Raw genomic sequence first — 21237 nt, 5'->3', positions numbered from 1 at the left:
CTTGGACTCAGGGCCTGAGCACTGTCCCTGGCTTCTTTTTGCTCAAGGCTAGCACTCTACCACTTGGGCCACAGCCCCACTTCGGGCCATTTTCTGTATATGTGGTGCAGGGTAATTGAACCCAGAGCTTCATGTATATGAGGCAAGCACTCTTGCCACTAGGCCATATCCCCAGCCCTAAAGTCTTTTTTAGTATTAAAAACAACAACAACAACGAACCTCTGAGCCAGTGCCCTAGCAATTTAGGAAGCTAAGATCTGAGGATTGCAGTTCAAAGTCATCCTGCGCAGGAAAGTTTGTGAGACTCTTTACCTCCAATTAACTACCAAAGAGCCAGAAGTAGAGCTGTGGTTCCAGTGGCAGAGTACTAGCATGAGCAACAAAAGCTTAGGGACAGTATCTGTGCCCTGACTTCAAACTCCAGACCTATGAGCGCGCGCGTGCGCGCACACACGCGCACACACACACACACACACACACGGGCACACACACATACACGACTTTTGCTAAGAGTTTGAGTTTTTACCTTTTTTTAGTATAATATTTAAAATATAAGCAACCTGCTTAAGCTCTATGATAAAATACATTGATAAAAATACACAAATGGAACTTGAGATTGGCTGAAATTTCAATTTACTAAAATTCATCAATTTTAATGATTTTTATCCTGATAAAGGAAAAGCATACTACTTTGTAAAATATTTTTCTATCATTTTAATCTATTTTATTGACTTTCAATTAAAAATAAAGATAATTTGGACACTAAATCAAAAATACTTTCTATGATAGCTTCTTTTGGGGGGGGGCAGTCCTGGGCCTTGAACTCAGGGCCTGAGCACTGTCCCTGGCTTCTTTTTGCTCAAGGCTAGCACTCTGCCACTTGAGCCACAGCGCCACTTCTGGCTTTTTCTGTTTATGTGGTGCTGAGGAATCGAACCCAGGGCTTCATGTATATGAGGCAAGCACTCTTGCTACTAGGCCATATTCCCAGCCCCGATAGCTTATCTCTTTACCTGCAAATGTTTTACAGAATTACTTCAGGCAACAAATAGATGCAAAAATATTTTGCTGTATGTTTTTAAAATTACTTCGCAAGGGTAGATTTTTTATACAAGGATTAATTTTATTACCTACTTTATGTTTTATAATGAAATTCTGCTTTCCAGGTTACTTATTGGAGTTGTTACCAGCAGTCATATACTTTGCAGTTCAACACATGTGTATCAGTGTAATACCTTCTATTATATGTGTATAAAATTCTACCATTATTTTATATACTGAAATAAATACATAAAGACAAATACAAGTTATTTTTAATAAAATACAATTTCTAATCAATATATATGTATATATATATATTTTTTTTATTTTTGCCAGTCCTGGGCCTTGGACTCAGGGTCTGAGCACTGTCCCTGGCTTCTTTTTGCTCAAGGCTAGCACTCTGCCACTTGAGCCACAGCGCCACCTCTGGCCATTTTCTATATATGTGGTGCTGGGCAATTGAATCCAGGGCTTCATGTATACAAGGCAAGCACTCGCCACTAGGCCGTATTCCCAGCCCCTCAATTTATATGTTTAAGCTATAAGGACATTAAATATTAAGACACCAAGTAATTCCTTCTGTTATAGAACACTAGTCAGGTGAAATCTGAAAGAGATTCTTTATTGGTAGCTGCATACAGTTAACTATACCTGCCATCTCAGTGCTTTCTTGCTGTTTAAGAAAAGAATACAGACCGTTTAAGACACATTATCAATGTAATAATCACTTCAGACTCACTAATTCTTTTGAAATTTTTGTTAAAAATTGCCAATATCATGATGAACACAATTACTGTAGCTACATTATTTGAAAAATAATATAAATTATGCCACGAAAGACAAAAACATTGAAATACATGAACATCACAATGTAATACAGCCATAATTCATTGTTATTTGATAGGAAAAATTAAATTTAAAAAGTTATGTTAGAGAATTTGGGAATATTTCACCTTAGCAAAACATCCTATTCATATATCTCCAACATCTATGATACAGTATACAATACTTTAAAAAGATATGACATTCAAATGCTTCATATACACAATAATATTGCCAATACTAATAAAAGTGATGCCCTTAACCATGAATTGCTATGCTAATTAAGATTTTAAATTGTTTTACACTTCATTTTACAATTTAGTTAGCAGCTGGCATAACATACTAATCAGTTCTATGCTGACAAATAGAGAGAGGATCCTAGTCAAAATACTGTTTCTCAAAAGTAATATATATCATATTGCTTAAAACTAAACAACCATATAAAAGTGGTAATCATTTATCTAAACATTGATTATGAAAGACAACTGGCATAAGTTCAGGCAGAGTGCTGAGTTCTGGTGGTTTATTTACAATAAAAGTACTTTACTAACATGATATGCAATTCTATGTCAATTACTACAGTCTCTTAAAGTTATAAAAATATTATATAAAATACCACAGACTTTAGAGGATATAATTTCATGTGGTTCTGATACTAGCAGCTGAAAAGTGTTTATAATTTAAAAATAAATAAACTATAGAGGTAAACCAGTTACAAAACAGCAGAGGACTGCAAAAAATCACAAGAGTGAAAAGAACTGCTTAATTACATGAGCGCTAACAAAATGGTGAAGCAGTTGGGTCAAACGTTTTAAAAACCTCTTTTAGAGATTTGTCATCTGTTTCTCTACTGGGGTCATGATCTGGTATCGGGCTCACCTGTCCGGGCTGCTTCGCCTGCCTTGGGTCACCGTATGGGGGTCGGATCAAGCCTGCTAGGGTCTGAATGGGAAGACTGTGCACTGCTGAGACCTGACCCTTGTTGGAACTCCTGACACTATCTGCCTGCGTGTCAGCTGGCCCCTCACCAGTGACTTCTGCATCTGGAGTGTTCTTCTGTGGGAGGACTTCTCCAGGAGGAGAAGGCTCATTTTTGTCACTGTTTTTTAAACCACTTTTCTGGTTCTCTAAATTTTCTCCTACAGAAACTGCTGCTAGCTCTGGTGGAGATGACAAACCTTGCTCTCTAGGGTCATATAAACTAATACCGCCAAGAACTGAAGTCGGAGTTCCCGGGGGAAGGCCAGCTGAGGATGAGAGTTTAGGGGCATACGGAGGCACAGCCTCAGGACTGGTGCTGGTAGGAACTGTTCCCAGTGGCTGTGATGAACCAGGGTTTGATCTGGCTAAATGAGGTGTACTCTTTGATGTATGTGATTCCTTCACAGCTGCTTGATAGGACTCCGTACTGGACAGTCTGTGAAGCCTAGGATCAAAATTCTTTTGTAGCCTAGGATCTCCTAATTTACTTCCTGAACTATGTAAGTCTCCAAATTGTTCGAGGTAAGCATCTCTGTTTGTTGGATTAATTTTGGCCTTGGCTGTTAATTTTGGATCAGTGGGCACTGTGTTTTGATGAAGATCATCTTTTTTATTCCACAACCTATTGAGCCTCTGGTCAGCTATAAGAGGGGGCAGAGGTAAATTGATTGAAGATACGGGATCAGGCTTAGGTAAAGGTACTGGAAGTAAATCTTCTGGCGCCCACACAATGTGTTTTGCAAAGTTGGGTTTGGTTAGGATAATGTCCATTTTAATGTGACTGAACTGTCTCAATTGTGACCTTGGATCCTGGAGTATTACACCAGGTGAAGAATCTAAAGGTATTAAGAAAGCTTTTTCTCTCAGTTCTCTTTCTGTTTCTTCATCATCATCATCTCCTCTTTTGTGTTTGATATTAGCACTAGCACTTGAATGGTGTAAATCAAACTTTGTTCCCCTAACTACAGAGCCAACTTGACTACTTCCACTTCCTCTTAATTTTCTGGGATCCCACGAAAGTCTAAGATCCACCGGGACAGATTCAGAAGGTTTTCTAATGTCTTGCCTTGGAATAGTCCTAAGTCTAGGGTCAACCACCTGATTTCCTTTCCTTTTCTCTTTAGCAAGTCTTGGATCAGTAGGAGTGCTATGTTCAGTAGAAGGTTGCTGTTGATTCCTTAACACTCCTGTTTGTTTCTGTAATGTTTTCAGTATTGATTTGACACTGCTTCCTTCTTCTTCTTCACTACTGGAATACCAGTTAACTGTATCATCTAAATGTAAGAAAAAAAATCCTTATGATAAAGAGTGAAGCATTCATATTTGGCCTTAATTAACATAACACATATTATTTCTGAGATAACTGTAGTGTAACGTCAGAAAATCTATTATTAAAATGGCAGGGTTCAAAACTGAACAAGATGAAAGATAGTGAGGTAATTCTTTAGTTATTACACATTATAAAGAAAGAGGTAAATTACTGAAGTTTGTAGGCATCATTCCAGTTGAGAAAAAATAAGGACCTTTCATTACATTTGAACAAAGGTAAGTCAGAAGTGTTTGTGGTATGTATGACAGTGTCAAGGAGAAGGGAAAATACTTGTGGAAAAGTATTGTAAAATATTTTTGGGGCTGGGGATATAGCCTAGTGGCAAGAGTGCCTGCCTCGGATACACGAGGCCCTAGGTTCGATTCCCCAGCACCACATATACAGAAAACGGCCAGAAGCGGCGCTGTGGCTCAAGTGGCAGAGTGCTAGCCTTGAGCGGGAAGAAGCCAGGGACAGTGCTCAGGCCCTGAGTCCAAGGCCCAGGACTGGCCAAAAAAAAAAAAAAAAAAAAAATATTTTTGGATCTCTTCAAGCAATCTTTGATCTGCATAGCCCTGAATTTATCAGGTCAGCAAAGGATTGAAAAGAAAACAAATCACAAAGAAAGGACTGTTTAGGAAACAATAAAAATGAGGGACAGCTTGGAGATTTTATTTATACTTCATTAGATTTTTAGATGTGTGAACTAAAAACAATAAAACTAACACCATAAAATTTATAGTCTTCAGCTTCATGAGAACACTTTGAGCATTACTCCTAAACATTATTTTACCCAAGTGTATTATTTTTTGTGGTGTGTGGGTTTTGAACTCAGCGTTTCATGTTTGGTGAACAGATAGAATCTCCACCCCTCCTCAAGCCATGCCTCCAGCCCATGTTGTATGTAATTTTAGGAAGACTGGCTATCAGAGCTCTTCTGTCTGGTAGAGTAGAAGATATTACAAACTGGCGCTTTAGGGGGGTGATTCTCTTTCTTTTCCATTAAAGCACACTATAGGATGGTTCTGAACTGTCCTCAAAGGATCTGTTCTTCATATTCATTCAGAACATAGCATATATAGATATATAGATAATGCACAGAGATAATATATACCTATATCCATTCTAGAATACAGTAGCAGATATCCTAAACATTTTAATTTTTACCTAATCTTATTGCTCACAGGATTCTTTTTTTTTTTTTTTAACAAAACAGTGCTTATAAAACAAGTAATGGTATTTAGGTAGGTAGGATATGGTTTAAAACTATATATATTATGAAAGCAAAATACTTTTACTCAGATATCAGTGCCAAAACATGCTACTTCTAGGCATCTGATCTCTTCTTCTTAGACAATAAGTCTAGAGTCAATTTGTTATTCACTTTTACCCAGTACAGTTATTTTAACTATTTCTATGCAGAAGTTTAACTTTCACAGTATTTTCCTCTGCTGTTCTTATTTAATTCTCATATCAATATATTTTATAAGCAGTCTTGTATCCTTTTTGGAACAAATATAAATTTAGAAAATTTTAAAGTAGGAGATAGCCAAATTAAAAAAGATATTAAAGAGGGATAAAAATTCCTAACATTGGGCTGCGAATATGGCCTAGTGGAAAGAGTGCTTGCCTCGCATACATGAAGCCCTGGGTTCAATTCCTCAGCATCACATATACAGAAAAGGCCAGAAGTGGCGCTGTGGCTCAAGTTGGCAGAGCCTTGAGCAAAAAAGAAGCCAGAGACAGTGCTCAGGCCCTGAGTTCAAGCCCCAGGACTGGCAAAAAAAAAAAAAATCCTAACATTAAGAGTTATAGGGCTGGGAATATGGCCTAGTGGCAAGAGTGCTTGCCTCCTATACATGAAGCCCTGGGTTCGATTCCTCAGCACCACATACACAGAAAAGGCCAGAGGTTGCGCTGTGGCTCAAGTGGCAGAGTGCTAGCCTTGAGCAAAAGAAGCCAGGGACAGAGCTCAGGCCCTGAGTCCAAGGCCCAGGACTGGCAAAAATAAATAAATAAATAAAATGAAAAGTAAAATATAATGTCCCTATAAATAGGTTGTAGCTATCTAGTGTTAGCTAATTTCATGCAAATAGTCATGTTAACAAAACATACCAACTTGGTAATGCACACAAAGAAGTGAATGTATTAAACTTTTCTCATCCTTGGCTACTAATAGCTGTATACTTACCAAGATAAAAAAAAAATTTAAGGAACCGGGCACTGGTGGCTCACATCTGTAATCCTAATTAGGAGGATGAGATTCTAGGATACCAGTTCAAAGACAGCCCAAGCAGGAAAGTCCTTAAGACTCTCATCTCCAGTTAACCACCAGATAATCAGAAGTGGTGCTGTGGCTCAAAGTGATGAGTGCTACTCTTGAACACAAAAGCCCAACAGCGCTCAGGCCCAGAGTTCAAGCCCCATAACAACAACAACAAAAAAATTAAGGTAACCTTTAATTCTTTTACAAAATCTTTTCATATTAAGAACGACATTTCTTGGGTTGAATGTGGTATACATGCTTGTAACTCCTGGATACTCAGGAGGTAGCGATTAGAAGGATCATGATTTAAAGCCAGCTTACACAAAAAGATCTCATTTCAACCAATAAGCCAGGAAATTTGGTGTGTACCTGTAATCACAGCCACCGAGAGGCATATATAGGAGAAGCATGGTCCAAGACCAACTCGTGACCCTCAAAACCATGAGACCCTATCCAAAAAACTAAAGCACAAACGAGACAGAGCAGTATGGCTCAAGTGGAGGGCATCTGACCAGTAAGGGCAGGGCCCTGAATTCAAAATCTTAGCACTGCTCCCCTAAAAGAATAGTATTTCCTAATAATGTAGCAGAAATATACCACTTTGTGCATTAAATTTTCTCTAGTAACTAATTCATTCTAAAATAGGGACAGAACTGGAAATTCCCAACTGGAAGTATTCTTTTTCTGTCTCATTTCCCTTTCTTCCTAAAAATAGAAAAAGCTCAGCCAGGCACTGTGGCTCATGCCTATAATCCTAGACTCTTGGGAAATGGAGATCAGGATGATCAAGGTGAGTTTAGTTAGCCAGGGCACAAAGTCTGAGAGACCTCCCTTTGCCCAACTGAAAAAACAAAACAAAAAAAAACTGGGCAACTGTGATAAGCACCTGTCATCATCCCATTTACATAGAAAGTACAAATAGGATCACAGTCCCTGACATAAGCAAGAGACTCTAAAATCACTAGGAGTAAAAAGGGTTAGGTGCCTGTCTAGCAAACATGTGGCCCTGAGTTCAAACCTCAATACTCACAAAAAGATAAGAAGCAAAGGCCTAATTGCTTGTAAATCTGTTCATGTAGGTCAAATTCCAGCTTCAGATCTAGTCACTGAGTGAAAAGAACATTTTAAAATTACTTACTACTGAAACCACAAGTGATCTCAAACGGAGATTATAAGGTTGAGTGGAAATAAAATAGTTAGAGGAACTCATTTTCACATTTTAACTTACTGAAATAGGTAGGATGTTATTAAACATCTGACTCACCTTCTTCCTTGCTTGGTGTTCTTTGAGACTGGGTGCTAGCTGGTTCTTCGTCTTCCTGATACCTTTGAGTAAGTCGAGCAAATAGAGCTCTCTGTACTGCAGGAAGGAGCCCTGGAACAGGCAGAGGGCCATGGGCTGTCATGTTACTGCTAGTGTCAGGCTCATTCTCAAGGGTAGGTGAATCCTGACCAATGGGCAGCTGCTCTTGGGCAAATTCCTCATGCCACATGCCATCTGCACACATAATAGAAAAGACAGATACTGAGTGAGCACAAACTCCACCAAAGTATAAGAACTGAAACTTTAATTACCACTGACTTCTCAACTTGTTATGTAATTTTAAGTGTTTATAATAATCTAAATTACAATTATTGCAAACATTATCTAAAATTATGTTTCTATTGTTAAGAAAAAATTGATAATGTACTTCAATGTTTCAATTTCATAACATTTTAGTTTTTTATTATCATACTTTATTTGCATAGGTTTTGTTGTTCTTGTTTTTTTTGCCAGTCCTGGGGCTTGAACTCAGAGCCTGAGCACTGTCCCGGCTTCTTTTTGCTCAAAGCTAGCACTCTACCATTTGAGCCACAGCGCCACTTCTGGCTTTTTCTATGTATGTGGTGCTGAGGAATCGAACCCAGGGCTTCATGTATATGCAGCGAGCACTTTACCACTAGGCCACGTTCCCAGCCCTGCATACAGTTTTTATTATGCTTATTTATCTTCTATGTTCTACCATGACAGTTGTATGTCATAAAGGTACAAATATGTTTTATTCATAGATACAAATACACTGAAGACTTCGTGGTACACATTAATTGTAGAAAAAAAATGGTCAAATGACATTACTTATAACAACCACATTTTATTCTTCTTCTGTAGGTTACAAAGTCTAGTTGGTCTGGTTTAGCTTTATTTAAGACATTCATTCCTCCAGGTACCAGTGGCTCACACCTGCAATCCTAGCTACTCAGGAGGGCTGAGATCTGAGGATTAGTTTGAAGCCAGCCCAGGGAGGAAAATTCATGAGACTCGTAGCTCCAATTAACAAGCAAAAAGTGGGAAGGTAGAGCTGTGGCTCAAGTGGTACAGGGATAGCCTAAGTTCTGAGCTCAAGCCCCAGAACTGGCACATGATAACAACACATTGTTATCATGCTTTTAATGAAAAGCAGTGCTAAAGTAATTTAAAATTAGAAGTGAATTATTTTACAAGGTAAACTTACCACCAGAGTTATGGAGTGGCTGAAAGTTATGGACATCATGTTGTAAATAGTAATTATCATAAAACTCAGCTGAGTTCTGTAGGGAGTCATAGTCGGTGCTGAGCTGCATTTCCCCGGGGATCTGCTGGTATGAAGAACCTGGAGAGCAGGGATTCTCTCTGGGTACTTTCATTCCATGTCCCAGAAAGCCCGGGGAGTGGTAAGTTCCACCCATACTCTGTGGTGTCAAAGAAGCATCTGCCTGAAGACCTCCAGCTTGACTGTGAGGGCTTACAATTTCAGGAGGACCAGGTGGCAACGGTGGGCTCTGTGACACTGCAGCACCGGGAGCTTCTGCACATGGGTGATGTCCAGGAGAGCCTGGGTGCATCACAGGACTACTGCATTCTCCAGACATACTGGGTCCAGAACCTGGACTTGCCCCAGAACTATAGATATGTTGGGTATGTGGACTGCTTCCTTGAAACTGTGGTCCTGGTGGAGAGGCACTGTTATAAAACGCTGGTGGCCTGTGGACAGAAAGAGTATTTCTTAGTTCAAAGAAAACAGAAAACCAAGAATGTTGCACTTCTAAACAGATTATTGGGTAAATACTATTTTTATAACTGAATACATAATAGGTTTTTAAAAAATGATTTTTCCCTCTTACTTTCATTTTAGCTGTAGTTTTTTCTTCCTTTTTTTTTTTTTTTTTTTTTTTTTTTTTTTTTGGTGTCAGTCCTGAGGCTTGAACTCAGAGCTTGGGAGCTGTCCCTGCTCAAGGCTACCATTCTATCACTTGAGCTGCAGTTCCACTTCCAGCTTTTTGGTGGTTAAATGGAGATAAGAATCTCATAGACTTTCCTGCCTGCGCTGACTTTGAACTCTGACCCTCAAACCACAGCATCCCAAATTGCTAGGATTACAGATTAAGCCATGGGTGCTCAGCTCTCATTGCTATAAAAACTCATTGCCCAGGGATTCTAAAACTTACTCATTACAGATATTTAGAAAGTATAGAAAACCACAAAGATCATAAATAAAAATAGAATGGAGAGAATGAAGAAGTGACATCAGTCAAGATGCATTGTATTCATAAACTGATTTGTTGAATGGTAACTTCTTTGTATAACTACTTAAAGATAAGACAAATATGACTTAAAAAGATAAATGAAATTAACCTCTATTCCATCATGCAAAGAAAATTTGATTGTTTTCCCAGACTTTATTTCTGGTCGGTCGTGGGGCTTGAACTCAGGGCCTGGGCGCTGTCTCTGAGCTCTTTTGCTCAAGGCTACTTTGAGCCACAGTGCTGCTTTCAGTTTTCTGGTGGTTAATTGGAGAAAAGAGTCTCAAAGACTTTCCTGCCAAGGCTGATTTTGAATCAAGCTTCTCAGATCTCAGCCTCCTGCCTTAGCCTCCCATATGCTGGGATCATAGCCACTATGCCTACCTTTCCATTTCTATTCTTTAGATCTTTATATAAAATTTAATTGCTATTATAAAGGTGATGTACAGAGGGGGTTACAGTCACAGTGCGACAATGTCACCCTTCCCTCACATTCTCCCATTTTTTACCTCCCATCCCCACCCACAAGTTTTCATTTTCTTTGTAACTTTTTTTTTGTGTGTCTGTCCTGGGGTTTGAACTCCTGGCCTGGGCGCTGTCCCTGAGCTCTTTATGCTGAGGGCTAGTGCTCTACCACTTGAGCCACAGCGCCACTTCCTATAATTTTTTTTATTTCACTGACTAGATTTGATATACATTAACTTTTTATTGTTGTTTATTACGTAGTTCAGGCAGGCCATGAACTCAAGGCCATCCTGCATCAGATTCTCAAGTGCTAAGATTATAGACACATATGCCACATCTACCTTTCTTCCTAATTTTAATAGAAAAGTAAAAGAAAAAAAATAGGAAAATGGTTTGCATTGCAATATTTACTACAGATTTCTTGTTCCTCATCTGCCAAGACCTCGTTGGAATCAATAGAGCTTGTGGCTCACACCTGTAATCCTAGCTACAGTGCATGGCTCAAAGCCAGACAGGAAAGTCTGAGAGTCTCTTATTTCCAAAAAGCCAGAAGTAGAGCTGTGGCCCAAGTGTCTGAGTGTGAGTCTTGAGCCCCAAATCTCAAGGACAGCACCCAGGCCTTGATCAAGTGCAAGGGCAGGTACTTTTCAAAACAAACAACAAAAGAATAATCAAAAAAGGATAATCAAGCTAGCCACCTGTGGCTCACACCTGTAATCCTACTACTCAGGAGGCTGAGATCTGAGGATCACAGTTCAAAGACAGTCCAGGAAGGAAAGTTCCGGAGAATCTTATCTCCAACAAAGACAAAACATTTTGGAATTGGAGCTGTGGCTCAAGTTATAGAATGTTAGTCTTGAGAACATAGCTTTGGGACAGCACCCAAGCTCTGAGTTCATGCTCCATGACTGGCAGAAAATAATAATAATAGTAAATAACAGAGGCCCAAGTATGCTGACTTCTAATAGATGGGCAGCAGGGCTGGAATGTGATTACTAGACATAAAGTCTGGATATAGCTTACCTGGTAATCTTTCTCTTACAGCTTTAGGAAACACTTTTCAAAAAGAACCAAATATACTGGAGACATTAACCACTATTTGAAGACATCACTATCTGAATGAACATCCAGGTTCATAATCAGGTGGGAGGAATGCCAAATCCATGTACCTGAAAGCATCCTTTGAGGTAAGTATGTTGAGAACTTTCTGGAGCTGTGCAAGGATTTTCTAGATAAAAACACTGAGGGCAGGCAGCAGGGAGTAAAGATAAAAAGGCAAAGGGGAAGCAAAAGTCTTAGTGCATGTCAGATAACTGCTATCTCTGCCTAAGTTTTCTCTTTAATGCGTGCATGTCTGTGCGTGCCTGTGCGTGTCCTAGGGCTTGAACTCAGAGACTTGATGCTGTTCTAGAATTTTTGCTCAAGGCTCATGGACCACCACTTGAGCCACAGCTCCACTTCCAACTTTTTGGTGATTAATTGGAAATAAGGGTTTCATGGACTTCCCTGCCCAAGATGGCTTTGAACTGCAATGCTCAGATCTCAGCCTCTTGAAGAGCTAGGACTATAGGTGTAAGCCATGAGCACCCAGCTCTGCATAAGTTTGATCGAGTGATTAACTTGAAATACAATTTGCCATCTTAATATAAATTTTAGGGAACTGTTTTGCTGCAATTTTTGCAGGTTTTAACTTACTTTTTCCCAATTTTATGTGCTAAATCCACAGTAGGTTTTACAACTATTTCAAAGAGAGATGGAATCTTCTTGAAATCATCAGAGAGATCTGTCTGAAAATCATCTTCAGGATCAGAAAAGGGAAAATGCTCAGGTGGGGTTGGCAAAAGCCCAACTCCAGGAGGTGGTTTGGGAAGAGGAGTTATACCACGCTTTCTAAGTTCTTCTAATTCCCTTTCATCTTCATTTATAAGTTCTTCATCAGTATTCAATACCTAAAAAAATTGGAGAAATTACTAACTCAAAGTAAGTTCCTTTTCTCACCTTTAGATCTGGTAAGACTTTAGTAGTTTTCCTAATAGAAAAATACAATATTGAAGATGAAGTGGATCAGAGATGGTTAATTCCTTATTTTATTTTAAATAAAGAAAATGAGGATCAAAGAGGCAAGGGGTAATGTTCAAACTAAGTTAATACATTTAATGGCAGAACAAGAATAAGAGCAAAATATTCCTAATTCCTGGTCTAATGATTCTGCTTTTCCAGTATAATATTTTAATAAAATAAAACCAACAACTAATCCTCAATTTTAGCAGAATTGAATAAAATGCACTTTCTAAGGTATGAGCCAAATAAATATGAGGACAAACCTAACAATCAATGTACAAAATGCTACTTACTTTGTCTAAAAGTTTCCTTGTTTCTTTAGTCAGATCATCATGGGAAAATTTACAGTTGTCTCCTTGGTAACATTTTGCTCCACTGTGATAGAACTTGCAGGGAAATTCATGTGAACAAAATTATTAAGGAACAGACCAAGTAAACCAAGGCCCAGTTTTCTTAAAACTAAAAAAAAAAACAAACTGTCAACCAGATGATTAAATTCTAGAGTTCTGCTTTATAATATGTTCCTATAGTCAGCAATTCTGCATTGAACCTTTTTAGGACTATATTGTAACATACCATATTGGAATTCCTATTACATCAGATTATTTATATTTTAGACTAGAATTGTAATTATTCAGAAGCTTTCAAAAGTTTTTAATTACTCTTAAAATTGGAAAAACTATTTCAAAAAGAAAACGTCATAATCTTATAGCACATATTATAATATTTCAATTTTGTAAAACATGTTACCTTACTTATACAATAAAACAAAAAATAAATACATACCTTATTTTATACAATAAAACAAAATATAAGGAACAAATAATTTGCTTGTGTGTATGCCAGTCCTGGAGCTTGAACTTAAATTAGGACCTGAGCATTGTCCCTGAGCTTCTTTTGCTCAAGGCTGGTGCTCTACCACTTGAGCCACAGCTCCACTTCTGGCTTTTTGTAAGTTTATTGAAAATGAGAGTCTCAAAGACCTCCTGGCCCAGGTTGTCTCTAAACTGCGATGCTCAAATCTCAGCCTCCTGAGTAGCTAGGATTATAGGCATGAGCCACCATTCCTCACCTCAGAACAAATAAATTTTGCAGCAAGGATGTATATCTACAAAGAAAGTAAAGGAGCATGATATATCATGTTAAAGGTGACCATCCAGTAATGAAAGTTATAGACTCAGAGTATGGATGATTACAATAAGCCTACTAGCTGGAAAAGAACAAGGTGCTTACTACCTGTCTTACATTAGAGTCCATATGAATTAAAGATGTAAATGTTAAGAAAAAAATAGAATCTTCACAATTATAAATCTCATTTTTATGAAAAAATATGTAAAAATTGTATTTTTAAACATATCTGCATTCTCTCATATGTCATAATTTAGTACAGAAAAAGCCCAAAAGGTTTTGTCTAAAGAATAAAATTACATTTTTAGTTTCAAAGTTATTAAACATATATCAAAATAGAACTAAAATACACTCCCTAATACAGACAACTGTAGATTCATTTCTCATTGTAGATTCAATAATTTTCACTTCTGGCAATTTTGTGAAACCTACATTACCCCAACATTCCTGCCATGATTCATTTCAACACTGAAGTATTTTAAGGTATATTCCAAATACATTTGATCTGTAAATACTTCCATATCTATTATGAACAAACAGGGAGTCTTTTGTCTTTCTAATTATCAATGTGACAAAATTAATGCAATAAATTTAAAAAGTATTTTTATTACTTTTATTCAGATGAGGATCCAAATATTATCCAAAAATTATAACTAAATATACCTCCAGTTTCTTTTATTGATTTGATCTTTTTAGTGTCATTTATTTGTTAATTTTAACATTAGGTATTGATGGCTAATACTTCCTATTAGTATTGATGCAACTGTTCTTATTGCACCCTACCAAAGGCACTGAATATCTCAGCATGTCATCTTGTTAACATCTCAAATGTTCTCTTAGCATTGCTTAAATTATATTCTTCTTACTGTGAATTATATTAAATATTTGTCCATTTGGCCTAGGAATGTTTATATTTCTCTTTGAATTATCTGTTTACCTCTTCATTTTTTTCTTCTCAACTTTTGGGAATTCATACATTAAGAGTATTACTTTTTACCAGATGCTGGTGGCTCATGCCTATAATCCTAGCTACTCAGGAGACAGAGATCTGAGAACCGGATCTAAGCCAGCTTAGGCAGGAAATTCTGCGAGGCTCTTATTAACCACTCCAATTAACCACTAAAAAGCTGGAAGTGGAGCTGTGGCTCAAGTGGTAGAGCACGAACCTTGAGTAAAGAAACTCAGTGACAGTACTAAGGACCTGAGTTCAAGCCCCAGGAGACAGACACACACAGACACACAGACACACAGACACACACACACTTACTCCTTCATAGGTTTTGTAAATTGTACACATTTTTATCTTTTTCCTAGATTTTATCTTTTATTTAGCTTAGATGCTTTTGTTATAAAAATTTTAAATTATTTGTGGAGTCATAGTCTCAATGTTTTTTCTTACTGCTTCTGGATTTTGAGTTACAAAAAGAAAAGCTTTCCATGCTGCTCCTGGGTCATAAAGGAATTGATGGGCCTTTGTGTGTTTCCATTTCAACTAAGAGTTTTTCATTTCCCATTTATTTATTTTCCTTTTTTACATTATTTTTAACTTGACAAAACTTTAAATTCTATCTAAAAAATATGATATTCTACCAAGTATCAGTGGACAACATAGACATAAAGACAAAGAAATCTATGACTACATAGGAAGCCACAGAAAACAGTAGACACAGGCAAAACATTCTGTCTATAATAAATCCATGGGGAAAGCTCTAAAAGTTAAAAATCCATGGGGAAAGCTCTATTAGTAAGCAAATGGTTGGATATTTGTGAAATTAGCATGGAAAGATGTATATTTTTCTTTAAAAAGGACCACTCACTATGCTGTATATCATGAAATCCCTATTTGGATAGATTAAAAATTACAATTTAAATGTGTATACTTCTAAACGGTGGTAATAATTTCAACAATGATAACATTACTTATGAACCTGAGCAAAATAAGTCGTAAGAAATATTTTTCCATCTATTACTTCAGGATGAACAGTCTCTTAAAATATGTTAAGCTGATTACATTAAATGAAAAGTTCCTTTATGTTATACAATTTTTTTTCCAAAAGATAACTCAGTTCCAAAAAGAGTAAATGTTAGGTTGCTCTTCTGAAGTACAAGGTCTGACTAGCCTGAGCTTATATTACGTTATTTCAAATTTAAAACCAGGCTAACGTTTCTAGGTTATATTTATGATTTTAAAACTTCAATGATGCTTTAAAACCTCAGTATTCAGGCTAAGCATATATTTTTTTAATATAAAGAAGTTTATTTAGCCCTGAGTTACAGAGGCAAGGAAATCCAACAGTGCTAGTGTGTACCCATCATCTGATGGCTTTGCAGCTTCACAAAAGGATGGAGGGCATCGCATGAGAAGAACGAGCAAGCATGGTGCCTCACATCTTTCTTCCATTTTTTTTAGAGAGATACTAATACCATCATATCACCCACCTTAACGACTTCATCAGCTCCTAATTACCTCCCAAAAGCCATCCTCCAAAGGTGGAGATTAAGTTCCCACGACATGAACTTTGGAGGGGGACACATTCAAACTATAGTACTGCAATAACAAAAGTAGAAATCTCCATCACATGTATGGCTAGCACCCATTTTTAAAAAGGATATTATGCATATAAATGCAGTTCTCTCCTTTGGTACAATATCCCTGTAAGTAAAATCTGCAGATCTCTTTTCTCTTCTCCAACTCTGCATCATGATCAAATTTACACTGATCTCCCTGCAGAAAATATGAAGGTGGGGAAGAGAGAGGGGAGAAGGAATGGAAGAAGGAGGCAGGCAGACAGGCAGGAAAAAGGAAGGAAGGAAGAGAAAGAGAGACGGAAAGAGAAGGACGGTAAGGAGGAAAAAGTAAAGAAAAGAAAGGTAATGAAAGGAAAGAAAAAATAAGGCGGAATTATATTTTCTCTATGATGTTTCACAGTGAATTGTAGTCCTTACCTCTAGACTTTATATAATTTTCCCATAATAAAACAAATAACTGCAGAACTGCTGGAATGTTTTAGAAGAGCTGCTGACGCAGATGTGGCTACAGGCAGTGAGGCACAGAATTAGCACGGCTTCAAGGGAGCCTCCCACATACCACAAGCATGCATCAATCACATCCAGGTGCACTACCACAGCAATTCCAGTTCTTGGTATAAAACAGGAATAACGGGCTGGGAATATGGCCTAGTGGCAAGAGTGCTTGCCTCATATACATGAAGCCCTGGGTTCGATTCCCCAGCACCACATATATAGAAAATGGCCAGAGGTGGCGCTGTGGCTCAAGTGGCAGAGTGCTAGCCTTGAGCAAAAAGAAGCCAGGGACAGTGCTCAGGCCCTGTATATAACAGGAATAACAACAGTAACTACTCTGTAGAGTAGCTGTAAGGATTAAATCATTATGGAAAAAATTATACTAAGTGAAGTGAGCCAGACCCAAAGAAACATGGACTCTATGGTCTCCCTTATAGGGAATAATTAGCATAGGTTTAGGCAAGTCACAGCAGAGGATCACAAGAGCCCAATAGCTATACCCTTATGAACATATAAGATGATGCTAAGTGAAATGAACTCCATGTTATGGAAATGATTGTTATATCACAGTTGTAACTACTTTCAATGTCCCATGTGTATCTGTAGCTTCTACTATTGATTATGTTCTTGTATCACCTTCCTGTGGTTGTATCTACACTATCTCTGTAATCTTATCTGAGTATATTGGAAACCGTCTATACTGGTATTAGAACTAGGAAATTGAAAGGGAATACCAAAATCTAGAGACACAGGGTAAAAAAAGACAAACAACTACAAAAGCAATACTTGCAAAACTGTTTGGTGTAAGTGAACTGAACACCTCATGGGGGGAAAGGGAAAGGGAGAGGAGGGAGGGGGGAATGAGGGACGAGGTAACAAACAGTACAAGAAATGTATCCAATGCCTAATGTATGAAACTGTAACCTCTCTGTACATCAGTTTGATAATAAAAATTTGAAAAAAAAAGGATTAAATCATTCTCTGTTAGTGGGACTTTAAACATTATTTAACATGCAATAGTTACCACAAATGTTAACATATTTGCTAAATAAAACCTAATTTGCACAAATTATGTTACTGTCCCAGAATATAATTAAACAAGATTTAGTATTCAGGGATTTCATGCAGAATACATTTTAAGTATTTTTATTAAACCATATGAGAAATAAAAAAAACTAAGCACTGTCCCAAAAGAAAGTTTAAAGGTTATTTTGGAAGTCTGAGTGACTTATAATACCCCTCATATATTTACCTTAATACATCTTCCTTCCAGGAAGTATTTACAGATCTGTTTTCCTTTGTGTTCCACTGTGTGCTGGCTAATGAATTCCTGAGTCATAACCTTCCATTTTTTCCCTGGTTTACTATACTGCAAGAAAAAAATTTCAACTTGAATGTAACATGAAAATTAATAGATACTAAAGCACTCAGTTAAATGGATCTGAAAAGGAGTAAAAATTGGTAATTAAGATCAATCAATATTGGACATTCTAATACTCTAGATTTAGTTGGAAAGATACACTTCTGCTTAATCTTGTTTATTGCTACTAGCAATTCCAAAGAAGCCTTTTTCTTATTTATTTATTCATTTTGCAGTACTGAGATCTGAACTCACTGCCTCACACTTGCTAGGTTAGCATTCTACCATTTGAACAACACATATAGATAGCCATGTTTTTTGCTGTTTTTTTTTTTTTTTTTTTGGCCAGTCCTGGGCCTTGGACTCAGGGCCTGAGCACTGTCCCTGGCTTCTTCCCGCTCAAGGCTAGCACTCTGCCACTTGAGCCACAGCGCCGCTTCTGGCCGTTTTCTGTATATGTGGTGCTGGGGAATTGAACCTAGGGCCTCGTGTATCCGAGGCAGGCACTCTTGCTGCTAGGCTATATCCCCAGCCCCTGGTTATTTTTTTAATTAAATTTTATTGACAAGGTGATGTGCAAAGAGGGTACAGTTACATAATAAGGTAGTGAGTACATTTCTTGTCATACTTGTTACACCCTCATTTTTCTTTCCCTTCCCTAGTTCAGGTAAGCATACATACACTATCTGGTGTACCAAAATCATCTACAGTAACCACGTAAGGTACGCCAAAGAAAATTCACCTAGAATATTAAACATAATGACAACAATAGGATCCTCCTGTGTCCTTCTCTGGGAGTTCTTTTTGCTTATCCCCATCTTATATAATCATGTGTACATAGCTGTTGAGCTATTCACCAGCATTTCTTTAGTGCCTGCTGTGTACCAAGCAGTGGTAAGCAAAATCGTCTCAGACCCTAAGGAGCTCACAAGCTATTTTACTTGTTACTTTCTGTACAGCGAAGACAGACGTGGGCCAGCCAGAGACATGGGCCAGCACATTTTGTTCGTGCCACGCCGCAGCTTGCTTTATGAACAGCAGTTGAAAGACCTGGGCGTTTTGGGCTCCTTCATCCACAGGGACGAGTACAGTCTAGATCTCATTCCATTCGACGGCGATCTCCTATCCATGGAATCTGAGGGCACATTCCAAGTACGCTGGGCACTTCTCTCACATCAGACTTTAAATTTTCGCCAGATGAACAAACATGGATGCATGACGATCTTTTTTGTTTTGTTTTGTGTTGGGTTCCCTTTTTTTGTTTTGGTTTGGCTTTTTGCCAGTCCTGGGGCTTAAACTCAGGCCCTGATCACTGTCCCTGACTTCTTTTTGTTAAAGACTAGCACTCTACCACTTGAGCCACAGCACTACTTCCAGCTTTTTCTGCTTATGTGATGCTGAGGAATCGAACCCAGGGCTTCATGCATGCTAGGCGAGCACTCTACCTCTAAGCTACATTCCCAGGCCCTCAGTTTGTTTTTGACACCCAATCAAGTCACCAGAGACAAAGATGGTCTGGAACTCTCTAGCTGTCCTTAAACCTTTGATCCTCTTGCCTCTACCTCCCAAATGCTGAGATTACAGGTACCAGATTACACATGGCTTATGATATTGTCTTAATTTGCATTCCATGATCTTTGTCAAGCTGGGGCTCATTTCATGTTTCTTTTGTTTTTGCCTGGGCACTGTCCCTGAGCTCTTTTGCTTAAGGCTAGCACTCTACCACTTTGAGCCATAACTCCACTTCTGGTGGTTAATTGGAGATAAGAATCTCACAGGGACTTTCCTGCCTGGGCTGGCTTTAAACCACAATCCTCTGATCTCAGCCTCCTGAGTAGCTAGGATTATAGGCATAAGCCACCAGTGCCCTGTTGCACTAGGTATTTTTTAATTTGTTTATAGTAATTTTATTGAGATATAATTCACATGCCATGAAATTTGCCCTCTTTTTTATAATTTATTTATTAATTAAACAAATTTTTTTGACAAGGTGTTGTGCAAAAGGGGTACAGTTACATAGTAAGGCAGTGTGTCCATTTCTTATGATATCTTATACCCTGTTTTTCTTTCCCTTCCCTAGGTCAGGTAGACATATATACAATACACAGTGTACCAAAAACATATACAGTAGCCACGTGGCCTACGCCAAAGGAAATTCGCCTAGGTTCACTGGTTATTTTTGAGATAGGCTCTTGCTTCCAAACCAGTGGTAGGCTTGAGCCTGAGTATACTACACCTTCAATTTACCACAGACTTTTTGTTTGTTTTGTTACTGGGTTTTAGAACTCAGGGCCTGGTGCTTGCTAGACTGGCACAATATCACTGAGATAGGCTTCTAGCCATGTTTGTCACTGGTTATTAGGATAAAGTCTTGTTTCCTGTCCCAATTCATACCTGAGCTCCTATCCACCTATTTTTAACCTTTCTGATGTTGAGGGGACTCCAGCTTCCTTGGTGGAGACGGAGTCTCACAAACTTTTTTCTGCCTATGTTGGCCTGGAATGGCACTCCTCACAATCTCCCCCTCTCCTAAGCTTGGGGTATAATATGTGAATGCCACTTCACTCAGTTGTAGATTGAGAAGGGGTTTCATGAACTTTTCTGACAGGGCTGGCCTCAAACACTGATCTATTGGTATCAGTCTCTCAACTAGCTAGGATTATAGGACTTAACACCAATGATGCTGCCAAGCCTTTATTTCTTGTGCTTTTAAATACTATACATAAAACTATAAACTATATATAAAACAGTACATAGGGGTTAGGAATGTGGATTAGTGCTAGACAGCTTGCCTACCATGCATGAAGTCCAGGGTTCAATTCCTCAGTACCACATAAATAGAAAAAAATGAAAGGAGCAGTGTGGCTTAAGTGGTAGAGAGCTAACCTTGGGACAGTGCCTAGACCCTGAGTTCAAGCCCCAAGATTGGCAAAAAAAAAAAAAAACTAAAAATAAAAAAACAACCCACTATATGTAAAACTACATGAAAATTATATATAAAATTATTTTTAAAAACTTAAAATTTTGTAATACTCAGTTTTAGTAAAGGTTACAAAATATACAATGAGGAATTGTTGATAGGTAAGTTCTTTTAAAACACCTATAAAATACCCATACTGGGATTTAGGAATATAGTCAGTGATAGGAGTGCTTACCTATCATTGCATAAGGCCCTGGGCTCAATCCCTAGTACCACACAAACAAAACATCCATATTATTTTACATAAAACTTGTACTATG

The 21237-nt window shown here is 38.0% G+C and overlaps 1 protein-coding gene across 3 annotated transcripts in view; it reads right to left on the bottom strand.

The window, feature by feature from the left end:
* Positions 1–1637: 1637 nt before the first annotated feature.
* Positions 1638–21237, bottom strand: part of Zc3h6 (zinc finger CCCH-type containing 6) — a 54632-nt gene continuing 35032 nt past the window's right edge. For 2 of the 3 annotated variants that reach the window (XM_048352351.1, XM_048352352.1), the window contains exons 6-12: positions 17890–18006; positions 16227–16338; positions 12779–12888; positions 12120–12373; positions 8912–9420; positions 7684–7917; positions 1638–4118 (exon numbers count right to left, since the gene is read on the bottom strand). In XM_048352351.1, the coding sequence (XP_048208308.1) occupies positions 2641–4118; positions 7684–7917; positions 8912–9420; positions 12120–12373; positions 12779–12888; positions 16227–16338; positions 17890–18006 (2814 nt within the window). In that variant the 3' untranslated portion in view covers positions 1638–2640. The remainder of the gene's footprint in view (positions 4119–7683; positions 7918–8911; positions 9421–12119; positions 12374–12778; positions 12889–16226; positions 16339–17889; positions 18007–21237) is intronic. The other variant, XM_048352353.1, reaches the window with a different exon arrangement.

The sequence above is a fragment of the Perognathus longimembris genome, chromosome 8 (genome assembly GCF_023159225.1).
Source record: "Perognathus longimembris pacificus isolate PPM17 chromosome 8, ASM2315922v1, whole genome shotgun sequence".
NCBI classification, from domain to species: domain Eukaryota; kingdom Metazoa; phylum Chordata; class Mammalia; order Rodentia; family Heteromyidae; genus Perognathus; species Perognathus longimembris.
Note: the sequence above shows the minus strand (reverse complement) of the source record. Positions and strands in the feature narration are given on the sequence as shown.